The 18589-nt window shown below is 42.8% G+C and overlaps 1 protein-coding gene across 4 annotated transcripts in view; it reads right to left on the bottom strand.

Moving 5' to 3' along the window:
• CREB1 (cAMP responsive element binding protein 1) overlaps positions 1–18589 on the bottom strand; it is a 448507-nt gene that overhangs the window by 284268 nt on the left and 145650 nt on the right. For all 4 annotated transcript variants that reach the window (XM_053698635.1, XM_053698634.1, XM_053698636.1 and 1 more), the window contains one exon: positions 7054–7200. In XM_053698635.1, the coding sequence (XP_053554610.1) occupies positions 7054–7200 (147 nt within the window). The remainder of the gene's footprint in view (positions 1–7053; positions 7201–18589) is intronic.

Below are 18589 nucleotides of genomic sequence, written 5' to 3'. Positions count from 1 at the left end.
CCAATGAGGTTGTTCTTACTTATGTACATAGGGAACACCTGTGGCTGGCTTCAGTATGCTATGATTACGGCTATGCCGAAACGCGTAAGCCTGCCAGCCAGAGGTGCCCCATATTGTCTCTTTTGACACTGTGTTGTCCTACTTTATTTTATATATACCAAATAAAGGTTATATTTTATTCTATACTAGCGCTCTCAATCGTTTTCTTTGGTGGACTTTATGCTAAGATCATCATCCTCCAGGCAGAAGTCTTCATCCATCTGCTGCCTGAGAGTAAATAGTACACACCGGTACCATTTAAAACAAAAAAACTCTTGCTTGAAGAAATTAAAAACTAATATTTATCACCTCTTTCACTTTACCCTTCCTAGTACTTAGAGTAGGCAAAGAGAATGACTGGGGGTGGAGCTAAGGGAGGAGCTATATAGACAGCTCTGCTGTGGTGCTCTTTGCCACTTCCTGTTAGCAGGAGGATAATATCCCACAAGTAAAGGATGAAACCGTGGACTCGTCGTACCTTATAGAAGACAAATGAGTAGTTTTGAAGGAATGCTTTTGACACTGGATGGCAGTGGTGTGTAACATTAAAATCATTCTCACAAAGCTGCTGCCATACATGCTACTAAGTCTAGCTATCTACTTTTCAGCAATGCACAACAAAAGAAAAAAGTACATTTTGATAATAGAAGTGGAAAATTTCTTAAAATTGTATGTTCTATCAGAATTATGGAAGAAAAATGATCTGTCCCATTAATATTTATTTACACAACTAGTTAGAGATTATGCCGGATCTACATTTTGTTGCGTCTTACAACTGTAAAAATCACTCCTCTAAATATTTATCTTGCATTAAATTTCAATAGAGAATATTAGGCATCATGGGGAATCTCATTATTTGAGGCAGATTTTTTAAGTTATCACTCACCAAATAGGCAGTACAAACTAGTAAAAATGATACTGTTGTGTGATCAACAAATCACCTATTGGTGATCAAAGATTATTAAGCAGCTAATTTAAAAGCTTTTTCACAAAAATAATTATATTAACAGCTTGAATATTTGCCTAAAGCATTCTAAAATAGGTTGACAAATATTACATGCTAAAGTTAAAAATAACAGAATTTATGTTTACCTGATAAATTACTTTCTCCAACGGTGTGTCCGGTCCACGGCGTCATCCTTACTTGTGGGATATTCTCTTCCCCAACAGGAAATGGCAAAGAGCCCAGCAAAGCTGGTCACATGATCCCTCCTAGGCTCCGCCTACCCCAGTCATTCGACCGACGTTAAGGAGGAATATTTGCATAGGAGAAACCATATGGTACCGTGGTGACTGTAGTTAAAGAAAATAAATTATCAGACCTGATTAAAAAACCAGGGCGGGCCGTGGACCGGACACACCGTTGGAGAAAGTAATTTATCAGGTAAACATAAATTCTGTTTTCTCCAACATAGGTGTGTCCGGTCCACGGCGTCATCCTTACTTGTGGGAACCAATACCAAAGCTTTAGGACACGGATGAAGGGAGGGAGCAAATCAGGTCACCTAAATGGAAGGCACCACGGCTTGCAAAACCTTTCTCCCAAAAATAGCCTCAGAAGAAGCAAAAGTATCAAACTTGTAAAATTTGGTAAAAGTGTGCAGTGAAGACCAAGTCGCTGCCCTACATATCTGATCAACAGAAGCCTCGTTCTTGAAGGCCCATGTGGAAGCCACAGCCCTAGTGGAATGAGCTGTGATTCTTTCGGGAGGCTGCCGTCCGGCAGTCTCGTAAGCCAATCTGATGATGCTTTTAATCCAAAAAGAGAGAGAGGTAGAAGTTGCTTTTTGACCTCTCCTTTTACCTGAATAAACAACAAACAAGGAAGATGTTTGTCTAAAATCCTTTGTAGCATCTAAATAGAATTTTAGAGCGCGAACAACATCCAAATTGTGCAACAAACGTTCCTTCTTTGAAACTGGTTTTGGACACAGAGAAGGTACGATAATCTCCTGGTTAATGTTTTTGTTAGAAACAACTTTTGGAAGAAAACCAGGTTTAGTACGTAAAACCACCTTATCTGCATGGAACACCAGATAAGGAGGAGAACACTGCAGAGCAGATAATTCTGAGACTCTTCTAGCAGAAGAAATCGCAACTAAAAACAAAACTTTCCAAGATAATAACTTAATATCAACGGAATGTAAGGGTTCAAACGGAACCCCCTGAAGAACTGAAAGAACTAAATTGAGACTCCAAGGAGGAGTCAAAGGTTTGTATACAGGCTTGATTCTAACCAGAGCCTGAACAAAGGCTTGAACATCTGGCACAGCTGCCAGCTTTTTGTGAAGTAATACCGACAAGGCAGAAATCTGTCCCTTCAGGGAACTTGCAGATAATCCTTTGTCCAATCCTTCTTGAAGGAAGGATAGAATCCTAGGAATCTTAACCTTGTCCCAAGGGAATCCTTTAGATTCACACCAACAGATATATTTTTTCCAAATTTTGTGGTAAATCTTTCTAGTCACAGGCTTTCTGGCCTGAACAAGAGTATCGATAACAGAATCTGAGAATCCTCGCTTCGATAAAATCAAGCGTTCAATCTCCAAGCAGTCAGCTGGAGTGAAACCAGATTCGGATGTTCGAACGGACCCTGAACAAGAAGGTCTCGTCTCAAAGGTAGCTTCCAAGGTGGAGCCGATGACATATTCACCAGATCTGCATACCAAGTCCTGCGTGGCCACGCAGGAGCTATCAAGATCACCGACGCCCTCTCCTGCTTGATCCTGGCTATCAGCCTGGGGATGAGAGGAAATGGCGGGAACACATAAGCTAGTTTGAAGGTCCAAGGTGCTACTAGTGCATCCACTAGAGCCGCCTTGGGATCCCTGGATCTGGCCCCGTAGCAAGGAACTTTGAAGTTCTGACGAGAGGCCATCAGATCCATGTCTGGAATGCCCCACAGGTGAGTGACTTGGGCAAAGATTTCCGGATGGAGTTCCCACTCCCCCGGATGCAATGTCTGCCGACTCAGAAAATCCGCTTCCCAATTTTCCACTCCTGGGATGTGGATAGCAGACAGGTGGCAGGAGTGAGACTCCGCCCAAAGAATAATTTTGGTTACTTCTTCCATCGCTAGGGAACTTCTTGTTCCCCCCTGATGGTTGATGTACGCAACAGTCGTCATGTTGTCTGATTGAAACCGTATGAACCTGGTCCTCGCAAGCTGGGGCCAGGCCTGGAGAGCATTGAATATCGCTCTCAGTTCCAGAATATTTATCGGTAGAAGAGATTCTTCCCGAGACCAAAGACCCTGAGCTTTCAGGGATCCCCAGACCGCGCCCCAGCCTATCAGACTGGCGTCGGTCGTGACAATGACCCACTCTGGTCTGTGGAACATCATCCCTTGAGACAGATTGTCCAGGGACAGCCACCAACGGAGTGAGTCTCTGGTCCTCTGATTTACTTGAATCTTCGGAGACAAGTCTGTATAGTCCCCATTCCACTGACTGAGCATGCACAGTTGTAATGGTCTTAGATGAATGCGCGCAAAAGGAACTATGTCCATCGCCGCCACCATCAAACCGATCACTTCCATGCACTGAGCTATGGAAGGAAGAGGAACGGAATGAAGTATCCGACAAGAGTCCAGAAGCTTTGTTTTTCTGGCCTCTGTTAGAAAGATCCTCATTTCTAAGGAGTCTATAATTGTTCCCAAGAAGGGAACCCTTGTTGACGGGGATAGAGAACTCTTTTCCACGTTCACTTTCCAGCCGTGAGATCTGAGAAAGGCCAGGACAATGTCCGTGTGAGCCTTTGCTTGAGGAAGGGACGACGCTTGAATCAGAATGTCGTCCAGGTAAGGTACTACTGCAATGCCCCTTGGTCTTAGCACCGCTAGAAGGGACCCTAGTACCTTTGTGAAAATCCTTGGAGCAGTGGCTAATCCGAAAGGAAGCGCCACGAACTGGTAATGTTTGTCCAGGAATGCAAACCTTAGGAACCGATGATGTTCCTTGTGGATAGGAATATGTAGATACGCATCCTTTAAATCCACCGTGGTCATGAATTGACCTTCCTGGATGGAAGGAAGGATAGTTCGAATGGTTTCCATCTTGAACGATGGGACCTTGAGAAATTTGTTTAAGATCTTGAGATCTAGGATTGGTCTGAACGTTCCCTCTTTTTTGGGAACTATGAACAGATTGGAGTAGAACCCCATCCCTTGTTCTCTTAATGGCACAGGATGAATCACTCCCATTTTTAACAGGTCTTCTACACAATGTAAGAACGCCTGTCTTTTTATGTGGTCTGAAGACAACTGCGACCTGTGGAACCTCCCCCTTGGGGGAAGTCCCTTGAATTCCAGAAGATAACCCTGGGAGACTATTTCTAGCGCCCAAGGATCCAGAACATCTCTTGCCCAAGCCTGAGCGAAGAGAGAGAGTCTGCCCCCCACCAGATCCGGTCCCGGATCGGGGGCCAATATTTCATGCTGTCTTGGTAGCAGTGGCAGGTTTCTTGGCCTGCTTTCCCTTGTTCCAGCCTTGCATTGGTCTCCAAGCTGGCTTGGCCTGAGAAGTATTACCCTCTTGCTTAGAGGACGTAGCACCTTGGGCTGGTCCGTTTTTACGAAAGGGACGAAAATTAGGTCTATTTTTTGCCTTGAAAGGCCGATCCTGAGGAAGGGCGTGGCCCTTACCCCCAGTGATATCAGAGATAATCTCTTTCAAGTCAGGACCAAACAACGTTTTCCCCTTGAAAGGAATGTTTAGTAGCTTGTTCTTGGAAGACGCATCAGCCGACCAAGATTTCAACCAAAGCGCTCTGCGCGCCACAATAGCAAACCCAGAGTTCTTAGCCGCTAACTTAGCCAATTGCAAAGAGGCGTCTAGAGTGAAAGAATTAGCCAATTTGAGAGCATTGATTCTGTCCATAATCTCCTCATAAGGAGGAGAGTCACTATCGAGCACCTTAAGCAGTTCATCAAACCAGAAATATGCGGCAGTAGTGACAGGGACAATGCATGAAATGGGTTGTAGAAGGTAACCCTGCTGAACAAACATCTTTTTAAGCAAACCTTCTAATTTTTTATCCATAGGATCTTTGAAAGCACAACTATCCTCTATGGGAATAGTGGTGCGTTTGTTTAAAGTAGAAACCGCTCCCTCGACCTTGGGGACTGACTGCCATAAGTCCTTTCTGGGGTCGACCATAGGAAACAATTTTTTAAATATGGGGGGAGGGACGAAAGGAATACCGGGCCTTTCCCATTCTTTATTAACAATGTCCGCCACCCGCTTGGGTATAGGAAAAGCTTCTGGGAGCCCCGGCACCTCTAGGAACTTGTCCATTTTACATAGTTTCTCTGGGATGACTAAATTTTCACAATCATCCAGAGTGGATAATACCTCCTTAAGCAAAATGCGGAGATGTTCCAATTTAAATTTAAATGTAATCACATCAGATTCAGCCTGCTGAGAAATGTTCCCTAAATCAGTAATTTCTCCCTCAGACAAAACCTCCCTGGCCCCCTCAGATTGGGTTAGGGGCCCTTCAGAGATATTAATATCAGCGTCGTCATGCTCTTCAGTAACTAAAACAGAGCAGCCACGCTTACGCTGACAAGGGTTCATTTTGGCTAAAATGTTTTTGACAGAATTATCCATTACAGCCGTTAATTGTTGCATAGTAAGGAGTATTGGCGCGCTAGATGTACTAGGGGCCTCCTGAGTGGGCAAGACTCGTGTAGACGAAGGAGGGAATGATGCAGTACCATGCTTACTCCCCTCACTTGAGGAATCATCTTGGGCATCATTGTCATTATCACATAAATCACATTTATTTAAATGAATAGGAATTCTGGCTTCCCCACATTCAGAACACAGTCTATCTGGTAGTTCAGACATGTTAAACAGGCATAAACTTGATCAGAAAGTACAAAAAACGTTTTAAAATAAAACCGTTACTGTCACTTTAAATTTTAAACTGAACACACTTTATTACTGCAATTGCGAAAAAACATGAAGGAATTGTTCAAAATTCACCAAATTTTCACCACAGCGTCTTAAAGCCTTGAAAATATTGCACACCAATTTTGGAAGCTTTAACCCTTAAAATAACGGAACCGGAGCCGTTTTAAGCTTTAAACCCCTTTACAGTCCCTGGTATCTGCTTTGCTGAGACCCAACCAAACCCAAAGGGGAATACGATACCAAATGACGCCTTCAGAAGTCTTTTATAAGTATCAGAGCTCCTCTCACATGCGACTGCATGCCATGCCTCTCAAAAACAAGTGCGCAACACCGGCGCGAAAATGAGACTCTGCCTATGCTTGGGGAAAGCCCCTAAAGAATAAGGTGTCTAAAACAGTGCCTGCCGATATTATTATATCAAATACCCAGATAAAATGATTCCTCAAGGCTAAATATGTGTTAATAATCAATCGATTTAGCCCAGAAAAAGTCTACAGTTTAAATAAGCCCTTGTGAAGCCCTTATTTACAATCGTAATAAACATGGCTTACCGGATCCCATAGGGAAAATGACAGCTTCCAGCATTACATCGTCTTGTTAGAATGTGTCATACCTCAAGCAGCAAGGGACTGCAAACTGTTCCCCCAACTGAAGTTAATTGCTCTCAACAGTCCTGTGTGGAACAGCCATGGATTTTAGTTACGGTTGCTAAAATCATTTTCCTCATACAAACAGAATTCTTCATCTCTTTTCTGTTTCTGAGTAAATAGTACATACCAGCACTATTTGAAAATAACAAACTCTTGATTGAATAATGAAAAACTACAGTTAAACACTAAAAAACTCTAAGCCATCTCCGTGGAGATGTTGCCTGTACAACGGCAAAGAGAATGACTGGGGTAGGCGGAGCCTAGGAGGGATCATGTGACCAGCTTTGCTGGGCTCTTTGCCATTTCCTGTTGGGGAAGAGAATATCCCACAAGTAAGGATGACGCCGTGGACCGGACACACCTATGTTGGAGAAATTATAATTAAAGCAATTAAACGCTACTCAACAAATAAAATATTAAACAATACAGCTTATGCAGAGATGACTTACTTGCACTGTCTGAACTTGGGGTGACTGTATAACAGATGGCTGTGCCGCTTGTATAACCCCATGTACTTGAACTGTCTGTCCATTTGGAAGCTGGACTAATGTCACTGTGGGGGCCGACGACGTTGCATGTGCTGCTGCCATTGACACCTTTACATATTACGGAAAAAAGGACAACATTACTTAATGGGAAGAAATATTCAATATTAATTTAACAATTTTAAATGTAATTAAGAAAAATAAATTATGCTTACCTGAAAATTTCATTTCCATCTGTGGGAGGAGAGTCCACTGCTTCATTCATTACTTGTGGGAAATAAGAACCTGGCCACCAGGAGGAGGCAAAGACACCCCAGCCAAAGGCCTAAATACCTCCCCCACTCCCCTCATCCCCCAGTCATTCTGCCAAGGGAACAAGGAACAGTAGGAGAAATATCAGGGTATACATGGTGCCAGGAGAATAATATACAAATTTAGGTCTCTCCTCCCAAAGATGGAAATGAAATTATCAGTAAAGCATAATTTATGTTTTCCATATTAATGGGAGGAGAGTCCACTGCTTCATTCATTACTTGTGGGAATACGCAAGCTCTAGAGGACACTGAATGGGAAAAAACGGGAGGGTAAAAGAAGGTGGACCCTATATAGTGAGGGCACCACAGCCTGCAGAACCTTTCTCCCAAAAACAGCTTCCAGCGAAGCAAAAACATCAAATTTGTAAAACTTTGTACAAGTATGTAATGAGGACCAATTAGCCGCCTTACAAATCTGCTCCACAGAGGCCTCGTTCTTAAAGGCTCAAGAAGAGGCCACAGCTCTAGTTGAGTGAGCCGTAATCCTCTAAGGAGGCTTATGTCCCGCTGTCTCATAGGCCAAACGGATAATGCTCCTCAACCAAAAGGACAGAGAAGTGGAAGAGACCCTCTGCCCCCTACGTTTCCCTGAATACACCACAAATAAAGACAAAGTCTGACTGAAATCTTTTGTGGCCTGAAGATAAAACTTCAAGTCTCAAACTACATCCAAGTTATGCAGTAACCTTTCCTTAGACGAAGGGTTAGGACACAAAGAAGGAACTACTATCTCCTAAATTAATGTTACGATCTGACACCACCTCAGGAAGAAATCCCAACCCAGTGCGAAGCACAGCCTGATCAGCGTGAAAAACCAGGTAAGGGGGCTCAGATTGCAAGGCCGCCAACTCAGAGACTCTGTGAGCCGATGCAATAGCCAGAAGAAATAGAACCTTCCAGGAAAGAATCTTAAATGTCAAGCGCATGCATAGGCTCAAACGGAGTCCTCTGCAACACCTTAAGAACCAAATTTAAACTCCAAGGAGGAGCAGAATTTCTAAAGACAGGTCTGATACTAGACCGAGCCTGAACAAAGGACTGAATATCAGGAAGCTCCGCTAGCTTCTTGTGTAACAGCACAGATAACGCCCGAAATCTTCCCTTTAAGGAACTGGCGGCAAGACCCTTATCCAGTCCATGCTGGAGAAAGGCCAGAATCCTGGATACCCTAACCTTGTGCCAAGGATATCCATGTTCTTCACACCAGGATAAATAGGTCATCCACACCTTATGATAGATGCGATGAGTGACCAGTTCCTGGCCTGGATGAGAGTATCAATTACTCTCTCAGAAAAACCTCTCTTGGCCAAGACTAGGCGTTCAAACTCCACGCAGTCAGCCTCAGAATCAAGATTTTGGTGTAGAAAGGGACCCTGAACCAGCAGATCTCTGCAACAGGGCTACCTCCATGGAGGAGACTATGACATCCCCACCAGATCCGCAAACCACGTCCTCCACAGCCACAGCGGAGCAATCAGAATGGTCGAAGTTTGCTCCTGTTTGATGCGGGCCACCACTCGAGGAAGAAGTGGCAACGCTGGAAAAATGTAAATTAGATTGAATTCCCAAGGCACCGCTAAGGCATCTATCAGCTCTGCCTGTGGGTCCCTGGACCGCGAGGCGTATCTGGGTAGCCTGCAGTTGAGTCTGGACACCATGAGGTCTATCTTTGGCGTCCCCCATCTGTTGCAAATCTCCGCAAACACCTCAGGATGGAGAGACCATTCCCCCGGATGAAACGATAGTCTGCTGAAAAAGTGCGCTTCCCAGTTGTCCACACCCGGAATGTGGATTGCTGAGAGCGAACAATTGTTAGTCTCTGCCCATCTCTGGAATCTGATGAATCGAGACGACCCCAGGTGGGGCCAAGCCCTCAGAGCGTTGAATATAGCCCGAAGTTCCTGAATATTTATGAGTAGAGTTGACTCCTCTCGAGTCCACTTGCCCTGTGCCCTTCTGGCACCCCAAACAGCTCCCCATCCTGACAGACTTGCGTCCATCGTCACAATTGCCAAGGGTGGCCTCAAGAAGGATCTCCCCTGGGCCAGCTGTCCTGGACGGATCCACCAAGAGAGGGATTCCCTCACTCGGTTGTCCAGAGAGATCTGTTGGAATAGATCTGAGTGATCGCCGTTCCATTGTCTCAACGTGCATAACTGAAGAGGTCTGAGATGGAACATAGCAAAAGGAATGACATATATGCTGGATACCATGAGCCCAATCACCTCCATACATCTGGCCACAGATAGCCTTGAGGAGGTCTGAAGGGCAAGGCAGCTGGACGCAATCTTGGAACGTCTCTGCTCTGTCAAGAATATATTCATCAATATGGAATCATTGTACCCAGGAACTCCACCCTGTTGCTGGGGACCAGAGAACTCTTTCCTTCGTTTATCTTCCATCCATGGGATCGAAGGAGAAGAAGAGCCCTTGAGTGGTCCTCCGCGAGATTGCAAGACAGAGCCTGAACCAGAATATCGTCCAGATAAGGAGCCACCGCAATACCTCTGGCTCTCGCTACCGTGAGCAGCGCCCCCAGAACCTCCGTAAAGACTCTTGGGGCGGTCGCCAGACCGAACAGTAAAGCCACAAACTAGAAGTGTTGGTCCAGAAACGCGAAACTTAGGAACCTGACGTGGTCCTTGTGGATTGGCACGTGAAGGTAGGCATCCTTCAAGTATATTGTCGTCATAAATTGCCCCTATTGAACTAGGGGCAGAATAGATCTGGTAGTCTCCATTGTGAACGATGGGACTGACAGAAACTTGTTTAGACACTTTAGATTCAGAATTGGGCGGAACGTGCCCATTCTTTAGGACCATGAAAAGGTTTGAATAGTACCCTAGACACCTTTCTGCTAGAGGTACTAGGACGATTACTCTGAGAGAAGAGAGATCCCTCACGCACTCTAGAAAGGCGTCTCTCTTCTCTGGTCTTGGGGATAGGTTTGACAGGAGAAATCTGTCCCTGGGCAGATGAGACCTGAAACCCTATCCTGTAACCCTGGGTGATAACCTCCAGAACCCAAGGATCCTGTATGTCTCTCATCCAGGCCTCTGGGAACAGAGATAGTCTGCCCCCTACACAATCCGGTGGGGCCTCCCCTTCAAGCCAACTTTGTCTCTGCGGGCTTCTTGCTCTGCTTGGTCTTGTTCCAAAAGTCCCTTGGACTGCTCGTTCTTCGCAGCAGGCTGCTGACGTTGAGAGTTGTCCGAACGAAAGGAACGAAAAGTAGAGCCCTTAGGCTTGTTGTTATACTGCGGAAGGAAAGCACCCTTGCCTTCCGTGACCGTGGATATGATAAAGTCCAGGCCTGGACCAAAAAGGACTTTCCCCTGAAATGGAAGGGATAGTAATCTAGACTTGGAAGTCATGTCAGCAGACCATGACTTTAACCACAGAGCCCTAAGGGCTAAAACAGAGAAACATGATATCTTAGCATTCAGGGGAATAACCTGAATATTTGCATCGCAGATAAAGGAATTTGCGACCCTTAAGGCCTTAATCTTTTCTTGTATCTCCTCGAGAGGAGTCCCTACCTCGACCATAGCTGACAGTACATCCCACCAAAAGGTAGCCGCTCTTGCCACCAAAGCTATTCCGCTGCCGGTTGGAAAACAAACCCCGTGAGTTGGAAAATCTTTCTCAACATGGATTCCAACTTTTTATCCATGGGCTCTTTGAACGATGAACTATCCTCGAGGGGAATAGTTGTACGCTTAGCAAGCATGGAGATCGCTCCATCCACTTTAGGAATAGCCCCCCATAGCTCAAGCTGAGAGTCCGGAACAGGGAAAAGATTTTTAAAAAAAAAAAAGAGGTTGAAGGAAGGAGGAACCCAGTTTCTCCAACTCATTCTTAATAATTGTAGCCATCTTCACGGTGACTGGGAAGGTCTGAGGCACCACCCTGTCCTGGTAAACCCTATCAAGTTTAGGGATCAAAGGTTCTTCCGGAAGTTTCGGTTCCGGAACCTCCAACGTAGCAAGCACTTGTTTCAGTAAAAAGCGCAAATGCTACATCTTAAACTTAAAATCTGGCTCCTCTGTAGCCGGAGGTCTAGAAGACGCTGAATCCGTCCGAGAGAGAGCGCCCTCCGACGAGTCGGAGGCGTCCTCTTCGTCTGATAATCTCTGAGAGACATCCAACGGAGTGCAGAAACCGCCGCTTGCCACTGGGCAGTGAAATCTGGCGGCCACGAGGCCCCTCCCGCGGGGGGATTAGTAGGGCCTTGGGGAGCTACATGTGTAATCGGAGATGAACATTGGGAACGCACCTCACGGGACGGAGAACCCTCAGAGGTGGATGGCTTAGTAGTACTAAATATCTTATTCTTCTTAGATATTGTAATTTTATCAAAAGCATGTGGAACACAGTTGAGCAGGCAGTTCAACCTGTACCTCCTCACAATAAACACAGGTATTAGATTTAATTAAAGAGGGAGTATCCTCTAACATATCAGAGTCCTCCATAGCTTGTGCCTTTAATACGGACTGAGATAGATTAAATGGCACCTTTATACACCAATAGCCGGGGCATTCACCACCTCCTATGACCCGGACCACAGAGAAACCGTTATGTCTCCCGTAAATTCCGATCAGGAAAGAGGAACTTGAAGAGGCCACACCCGGTCACATGGAGTGCCATTCAGGACCATCCCTGCACTATAGAGAAAGCGTGCCAAAAAAGGCTGTCCCGATCGTCACCTGAGTGTTTACACATTGCTAGAGCCTCATCTCACACATAACATAGCATTAACACAATAAATATATTATGCATAAATCCCCCCCTGTTCAATAATCCCCTTTCCAGGGATATTAACCCTTGATTCTATCAGATAAAAGGAGACACACTGTGACCCTGTCTTCTTGCGTTATCATGTGTGTATAAATGAAATGATCTTACCAGAATCTATGCCGTGGAACAGGAACACGGCCCTTCAAGTGTGACAGTTTAGTAGCATCGCTACTGACATGGACTTGAGAGAATAAAGGCAGGCAGCAAAACTCGTCAATGCTGATTGCCCAGGAGCTGTTATAATGAGTCGGGATGGTTTTGCAGAGATGACACTCCCTGCATCTCCGGACTCTAACTTTCATCCATGCTCTCACTGAGAGGCTGACAGGATTACTTAAAACTCCAGTCCCACTTCGAAGAGTACTACCCTACATAAGAGACTACTCCGACTCTTCTCTGCCAACCTCCTGTGACGAAAGGCAAAGAATGACTGGGGGATGATGGGAGTGGGGGAGGTATTTAGGCCTTTGGCTGGGGTGTCTTTGCCTCCTCAAGGTGGCCAGGTTCTTATTTCCCACAAGTAATGAATGAAGCAGTGGACTCTCCTCCCATTAAGATAGAAATAGGAAATTAATTCATACTGGAATTCTAATAGCATATGCCCACTATGTAGCATTCTCCACGAAGACTAGGCCTTTAAACATGGTGCAGACAAAAACACAACAAAGGAAAAGTTGGTGGGTGGCTATACAGGAAACTGAGCCAAGTTATCAAAATATCATAAGTATTTAATTCCCATTTAACTTTGCTCGATCTAGCAAAAACAGCTAAAGTTCACTAAGCAGAAGAGAAAACAATAAATAAAACCACATCAGGCATGATTCAGCAATTGTACTAAACAGACTGTAGGTATCCTTCTATATCTAATCAGCAGACACACATATATACTCTTTAAAATGAGAAAGGGAGATTCAGGCTTTATTAGACACCTCTTCCCCTCAGGGTAAACTGATTTTGCAGGTTATTAGTTTTTTTTTGATCACCTGTGTCTAACAGGGAATGAGCGGTCTCTCTTTTCCCTGTAAGATGTGAGTCTGGACTTTCAAATGAAACTGTATGCCTCTTTAATATGCAGGTGATCACACACAAAAAAAAACCACCTAACAAATTATTATATATATATATATATATATATATATATATATATATATATATATATATATATATATATATGTGTATACAAGAGTAGATACAGCGCCTATATATCCATTTAAAATATGGGTGGTATATGGGAATATGAATGAGAACTAGAGCTAATTATTAGAAAAATAATAGCAATTAAAAGAATATTAAAAAAAATGGATAGATTTTTAGAATCAATTATACTTGAAGAATGATGAATAGATTATGAAACAGTGTTCATATGAGTCTTTAGACAATATATAGTCCGTAGTAAATCTTCATAAGCAGTTGATATCAGTAAATAGATGGTATGTAATACCCTTACCAGATATTACCTCAATCTGATGAGGTAAGTATGCCGCACTGGGGGTATATACAGATGGTAGAATCTTCTCCTTGTATTTAGATGTGGTGCCTCTTGGGTTTTCGTAAGCCTCCTGGAGTATGCAGGGATATGTTTCTGGTTGTAGATAAATCCCTTGTACTTCCTTTGTGTTGGTAGTTAGCCTCTTGGAGTACCTTTTCTGTCTTGGTATACACTTGTCTGCCAGGTCTGCTGACTATGCAAAAGCTCTCGTCTAATGACAGTCTTCAATGATTCCAGTGGTACCTGCCCGCTCAGAATCTGCTTCTGCAAAAAAGGCGCATAGAGTTATGTCCTCCTCCTGCAGTTCCTTGGTGCAGAGCTGAATCAAAACTGAATTCTTACTTCTTGATTGAAGGACACAGCTTTATGAGTACACATGGTTCTCATGTGTACTCATAAAGCTGTGTCCTTCAATCAAGAAGTAAGAATTCAGTTTTGATTCAGCTCTGCACCAAGGAACTGCAGGAGGAGGACATAACTCTATGCGCCTTTTTTGCAGAAGCAGATTCTGAGCGGGCAGGTACCACTGGAATCATTGAAGACTGTCATTAGACGAGAGCTTTTGCATAGTCAGCAGACCTGGCAGACAAGTGTATACCAAGACAGAAAAGGTACTCCAAGAGGCTAACTACCAACACAAAGGAAGTACAAGGGATTTATCTACAACCAGAAACATATCCCTGCATACTCCAGGAGGCTTACGAAAACCCAAGAGGCACCACATCTAAATACAAGGAGAAGATTCTACCATCTGTATATACCCCCAGTGCGGCATACTTACCTCATCAGATTGAGGTAATATCTGGTAAGGGTATTACATACCATCTATTTACTGATATCAACTGCTTATGAAGATTTACTACGGACTATATATTGTCTAAAGACTCATATGAACACTGTTTCATAATCTATTCATCATTCTTCAAGTATAATTGATTCTAAAAATCTATCCATTTTTTTTAATATTCTTTTAATTGCTATTATTTTTCTAATAATTAGCTCTAGTTCTCATTCATATTCCCATATACCACCCATATTTTAAATGGATATATAGGCGCTGTATCTACTCTTGTATACACATTTTTCACTTACTGACTGGGACTTCACATCTCAACCAGTACTTGTCTTATATAGCTGCCACTATACCATACACAATACAGACTAGCGCCAACTATAGAGTACCACTTGTGTCTACCCAGTATACTGAGTGAACACATTTTACTTTCTTCTATATATATATATATATATATATATATATATATATACACACATACATACACACACATACATACATATACATACACACACACTGTATATATATATATATTCCTTCTATGGATTATTTAAAATATTTTACAGTATATCAATAATTTTATATATATATATATATATATATATATATATATATATATACATACACATACATACATACTTACAGTGAGGGAAAACGTATTTGATTCCCTGCTGATTTTGTTTGTTTGCCCACTGACAAAGAAATGATCAGTCTATAATTTTAATGGTAGGTTTATTTAAACAGTGAGAGAAAAAAACCAAAACAAAAACATCCCAAAAAAAGCATTTAAAAAAAAGTTATAAATGGACTTGCATTTTAATGAGTGAAATAAGCATTTGACCCCTTTGCAAAACATGACTTAGTACTTGAGATAATTGTAGTTGGCCACCAGGTTTGCACACATCTCAGGAGGGATTTTGTCCCACTCTCTGCAGATCCTCTCCAAGTCATTAAGGTTTCAAGGCCGACGTTTGGCAACTCAAACTTTCAGCTCCCTCCACAGATTTTTTTATAAGATTAAGGTCTGGAGACTGGCTAGGCCACTCCAGGACCTTAATGTGCTTCTTTTTGAGCCACTCCTTTGTTGCCTTGACCGTGTGTTTTGGGTCATTGTCATGCTGGAATACCTATCCACAACCTATTTTCAATGCCCTGGCTGAGGGAAGGAGGTTCTCACCCAAGATTTGAAAGAACATGGCCCTGTCCATCATCCCTTTGATGTGGTGAAGTTGTCATTTCCCCTTAGCAGAAAAAAACCCCCAAAGCATAATGTTTCCAACTCCATGTTTGATGGTGGGTATGGTGTTCCTGGGGTCAAAGGCAGCATTCCTCCTCCTCCTCCAAACACGGCGAGTTGATGCCAAATAGCTCGATTTTGGTCTTATCGGACCACAACACTTTCACCCAGTTTGGAATCATTAAGATAGTCATTGGCAAGCTTCAGACGGGCCTGTACATGTGCTTTCTTGAGCAGGGGGACCTTGCGGGCAATGCAGGATTTCAGTCCTTCACTGTGTAGTGTGTTACCAATTGTTTTCTTGGTGACTATGGTCCCAGCTGCCTTGAGATCATTGACAAGATCCTCCAGTGTAGTTCTGGGCCGATTCCTCACCGTTTTAATGATAATTTAAACTCCACAAGGTGATATCTTGCATAGAGCCCCAGACTGAAGGAGATTGACAGTTATTTTATATTTCTTCCATTTGCGAATAATTGCACCAACTGTTGTCACCTTCTCACCAAGCTGCTTGGCGATGGTCTTGTAGCCTATTCCAGCCTTGTGTAGGTCTACAATCTTGTCCCTGACATCCTTGTACAGGAGAGAGAGAGAGAAGAGAAGAAGAGAAGAGGGAAGAGAGAATAGAGGAGAGAGAAAGAGAATAGAGGAGAGAGAGATAGATCACTATCTAATACATACAGCAATAGCAATCTAAAGTATTCTCCTGCAGTGACTACAATCTCATACTGTATATACATGATACAGACACTCCAGCAGTTCACAATCTATACGCTTTATAAAACATAAAGATATCACTCTCAAAAATTAAATACATTTTTTTACCTGCAGTATATTCTCTCTTGCATGCTAAACTGTCCTCACACACACACAGATAATCCCTTTTAAAGCCCATCACCTTTAAATAGACATATTGATTTTTCACTGTCAGAGAATGGACCTTCCTCCATATTGACAGCTACATTAATATTAATGGTCTTCGGTGCGGTCAGCTGACCCCCATGTGGTGCGGTCAAAAAAAAAAATAGGACATCCCGGAATGGTGAAATATCAAAAAGAATGGAGAGCAACTGCCCAAAAAAAGATAAGTTTCCAATCAGGAATTCAAATAAAAGCAGAAAATTTATTTAAACATCTAAAAACAGCGAAGTCATAAAAAAAATACAACAGAGCGAGGCAGCAGCATCCCCAGTCACTTTTCAGATTAACCCAGCCGTACTCATAGAATGAACCATAAGTTGGAGTGCGGCTGGGTTCGTCTGAAAAGCGTTAGACCGTTGCCTCTCTCGGTTGTGTTTAAGATGTTTAAATAAACTTTCTACTTTTATTTGAATTCCGGATTGGAAACTTATCTATTTTGGGCAGTTGGTCTCCATTCTCACCGCCGTTTCCTCAGGAGTTTCACGTTCAGCTAGAGATTGTCACAGCTGGTAGCTCAGCACTCCACCCACCGCTGACCTCATCATTCAGAAGTGTACATACAGCCTGTGCGTGGGTAAAACATTCAAATAAAAAATTATTTAAAAAAAAAAAAAAAAAGAATAATCCACCCACCGCTGACCTCATCATTTAGAAGCCTGTGTGCAGTACTTACATACAGCAAGTGCGCAGATAATACATTCAAATAAAAAAATATTGTAAAAAAAAAAAGAATAAATTAGATAATAAAATCTTAGGGCAGCTATTCCCAAGTCGCTTAGGTTATTTTGTAGTCGTCCCGGACCAGCTAAAAAGGTATAAATGATTGAGCACAGGTGAAGAGGGACTTGGTTGAAGCTTTTGATTCATATAGTTTTCTTGGAGGCAGGTCAGCCTCAACCTAGATGGCTCTCTGCTCATTTTTTTCAGACCAATTGCCACTTTTTAGAATGCTTTATCAGTGGACCAATTTTTGCTAGTCAGCTATTTGGTCTTCTTTGCATTTTTTTCTACCATTTTAATGCTCTTGCTTCTTCTGAGGCAGCCTTTGTTAGGGTCCCTGTGGCAGAACTTTTCTCCACTTTCTGCGATAAGATTTTTTTAAATGAAAAAAATTCTGCAGATTATTTTTATATAAAAATTAATTTTAAATTAGGCAGTTACACTAAAGCACCAGTTCAATATTGCAATGTGTTGATTAACTAAAGAATAAAGCATTTTTTGAAACTTTTATAATATAGTGCAAAAGTTGACAATTGCATTGCAAATTAGCTAAAATAAAAAAAGAGATTGTTGTTTTTAAAATGTCCCTGAGAGCCAGTCAATAATAAATGCATTGCTGCTTTGCAGTGCTGCTCCATATCTAACCTCTCTTCAAACAGCACTTTGTTAGGGAAAACTTACTGAGTGCAGCCAGAGCACAGTGCTGTTTGAAGAGTATAGCCTGATGCAGAACAACACTGAAAAAAGCCAACAGTTAATTCATGTGTACCTTTCTTTCTGCAGACATGATGCATTTTCTGCGATGACATCTCAGATCACATCATGTTCTGCCTTGGGGGTTAGGGTGTCCCTTCAGGCAGTTCTCAGGTTGATTTATTTTTGCCTGATGGTTATTTTTTATTGATTTTTTTTAGGCTCTTTTAGGGTTGTGGATTTAGTTTCTCAGTGAGAAAACAAAATGTATCCTTACCTGATAAATTTCTCTTTTTCCGGAAATGACGTCATTCCAATTACTAGTGGGATATTCACTCCTGTCCAGCAGGAGGAGGCAAAGAGCACCAAAGCAAAGCTGTTAAGTGTCACTTCCCTTACCCATAACCGCCAGTCATTAAGCCGAAGGGAAATGGAAAAATAAGATAACACAAAGGTGTAGAGGTGCCTGAGGTTTAACAAAAAAACAGAATTTATGTTTACCTGATAAATTTCTTTCTCCAACGGTGTGTCCGGTC

Source organism: Bombina bombina, chromosome 1 (assembly GCF_027579735.1).
Source record: "Bombina bombina isolate aBomBom1 chromosome 1, aBomBom1.pri, whole genome shotgun sequence".
Lineage (NCBI taxonomy): Eukaryota > Metazoa > Chordata > Amphibia > Anura > Bombinatoridae > Bombina > Bombina bombina.
The sequence above is the reverse complement of the archived record's forward strand: the minus strand, read 5'-3'. Positions and strand labels throughout refer to the sequence as shown.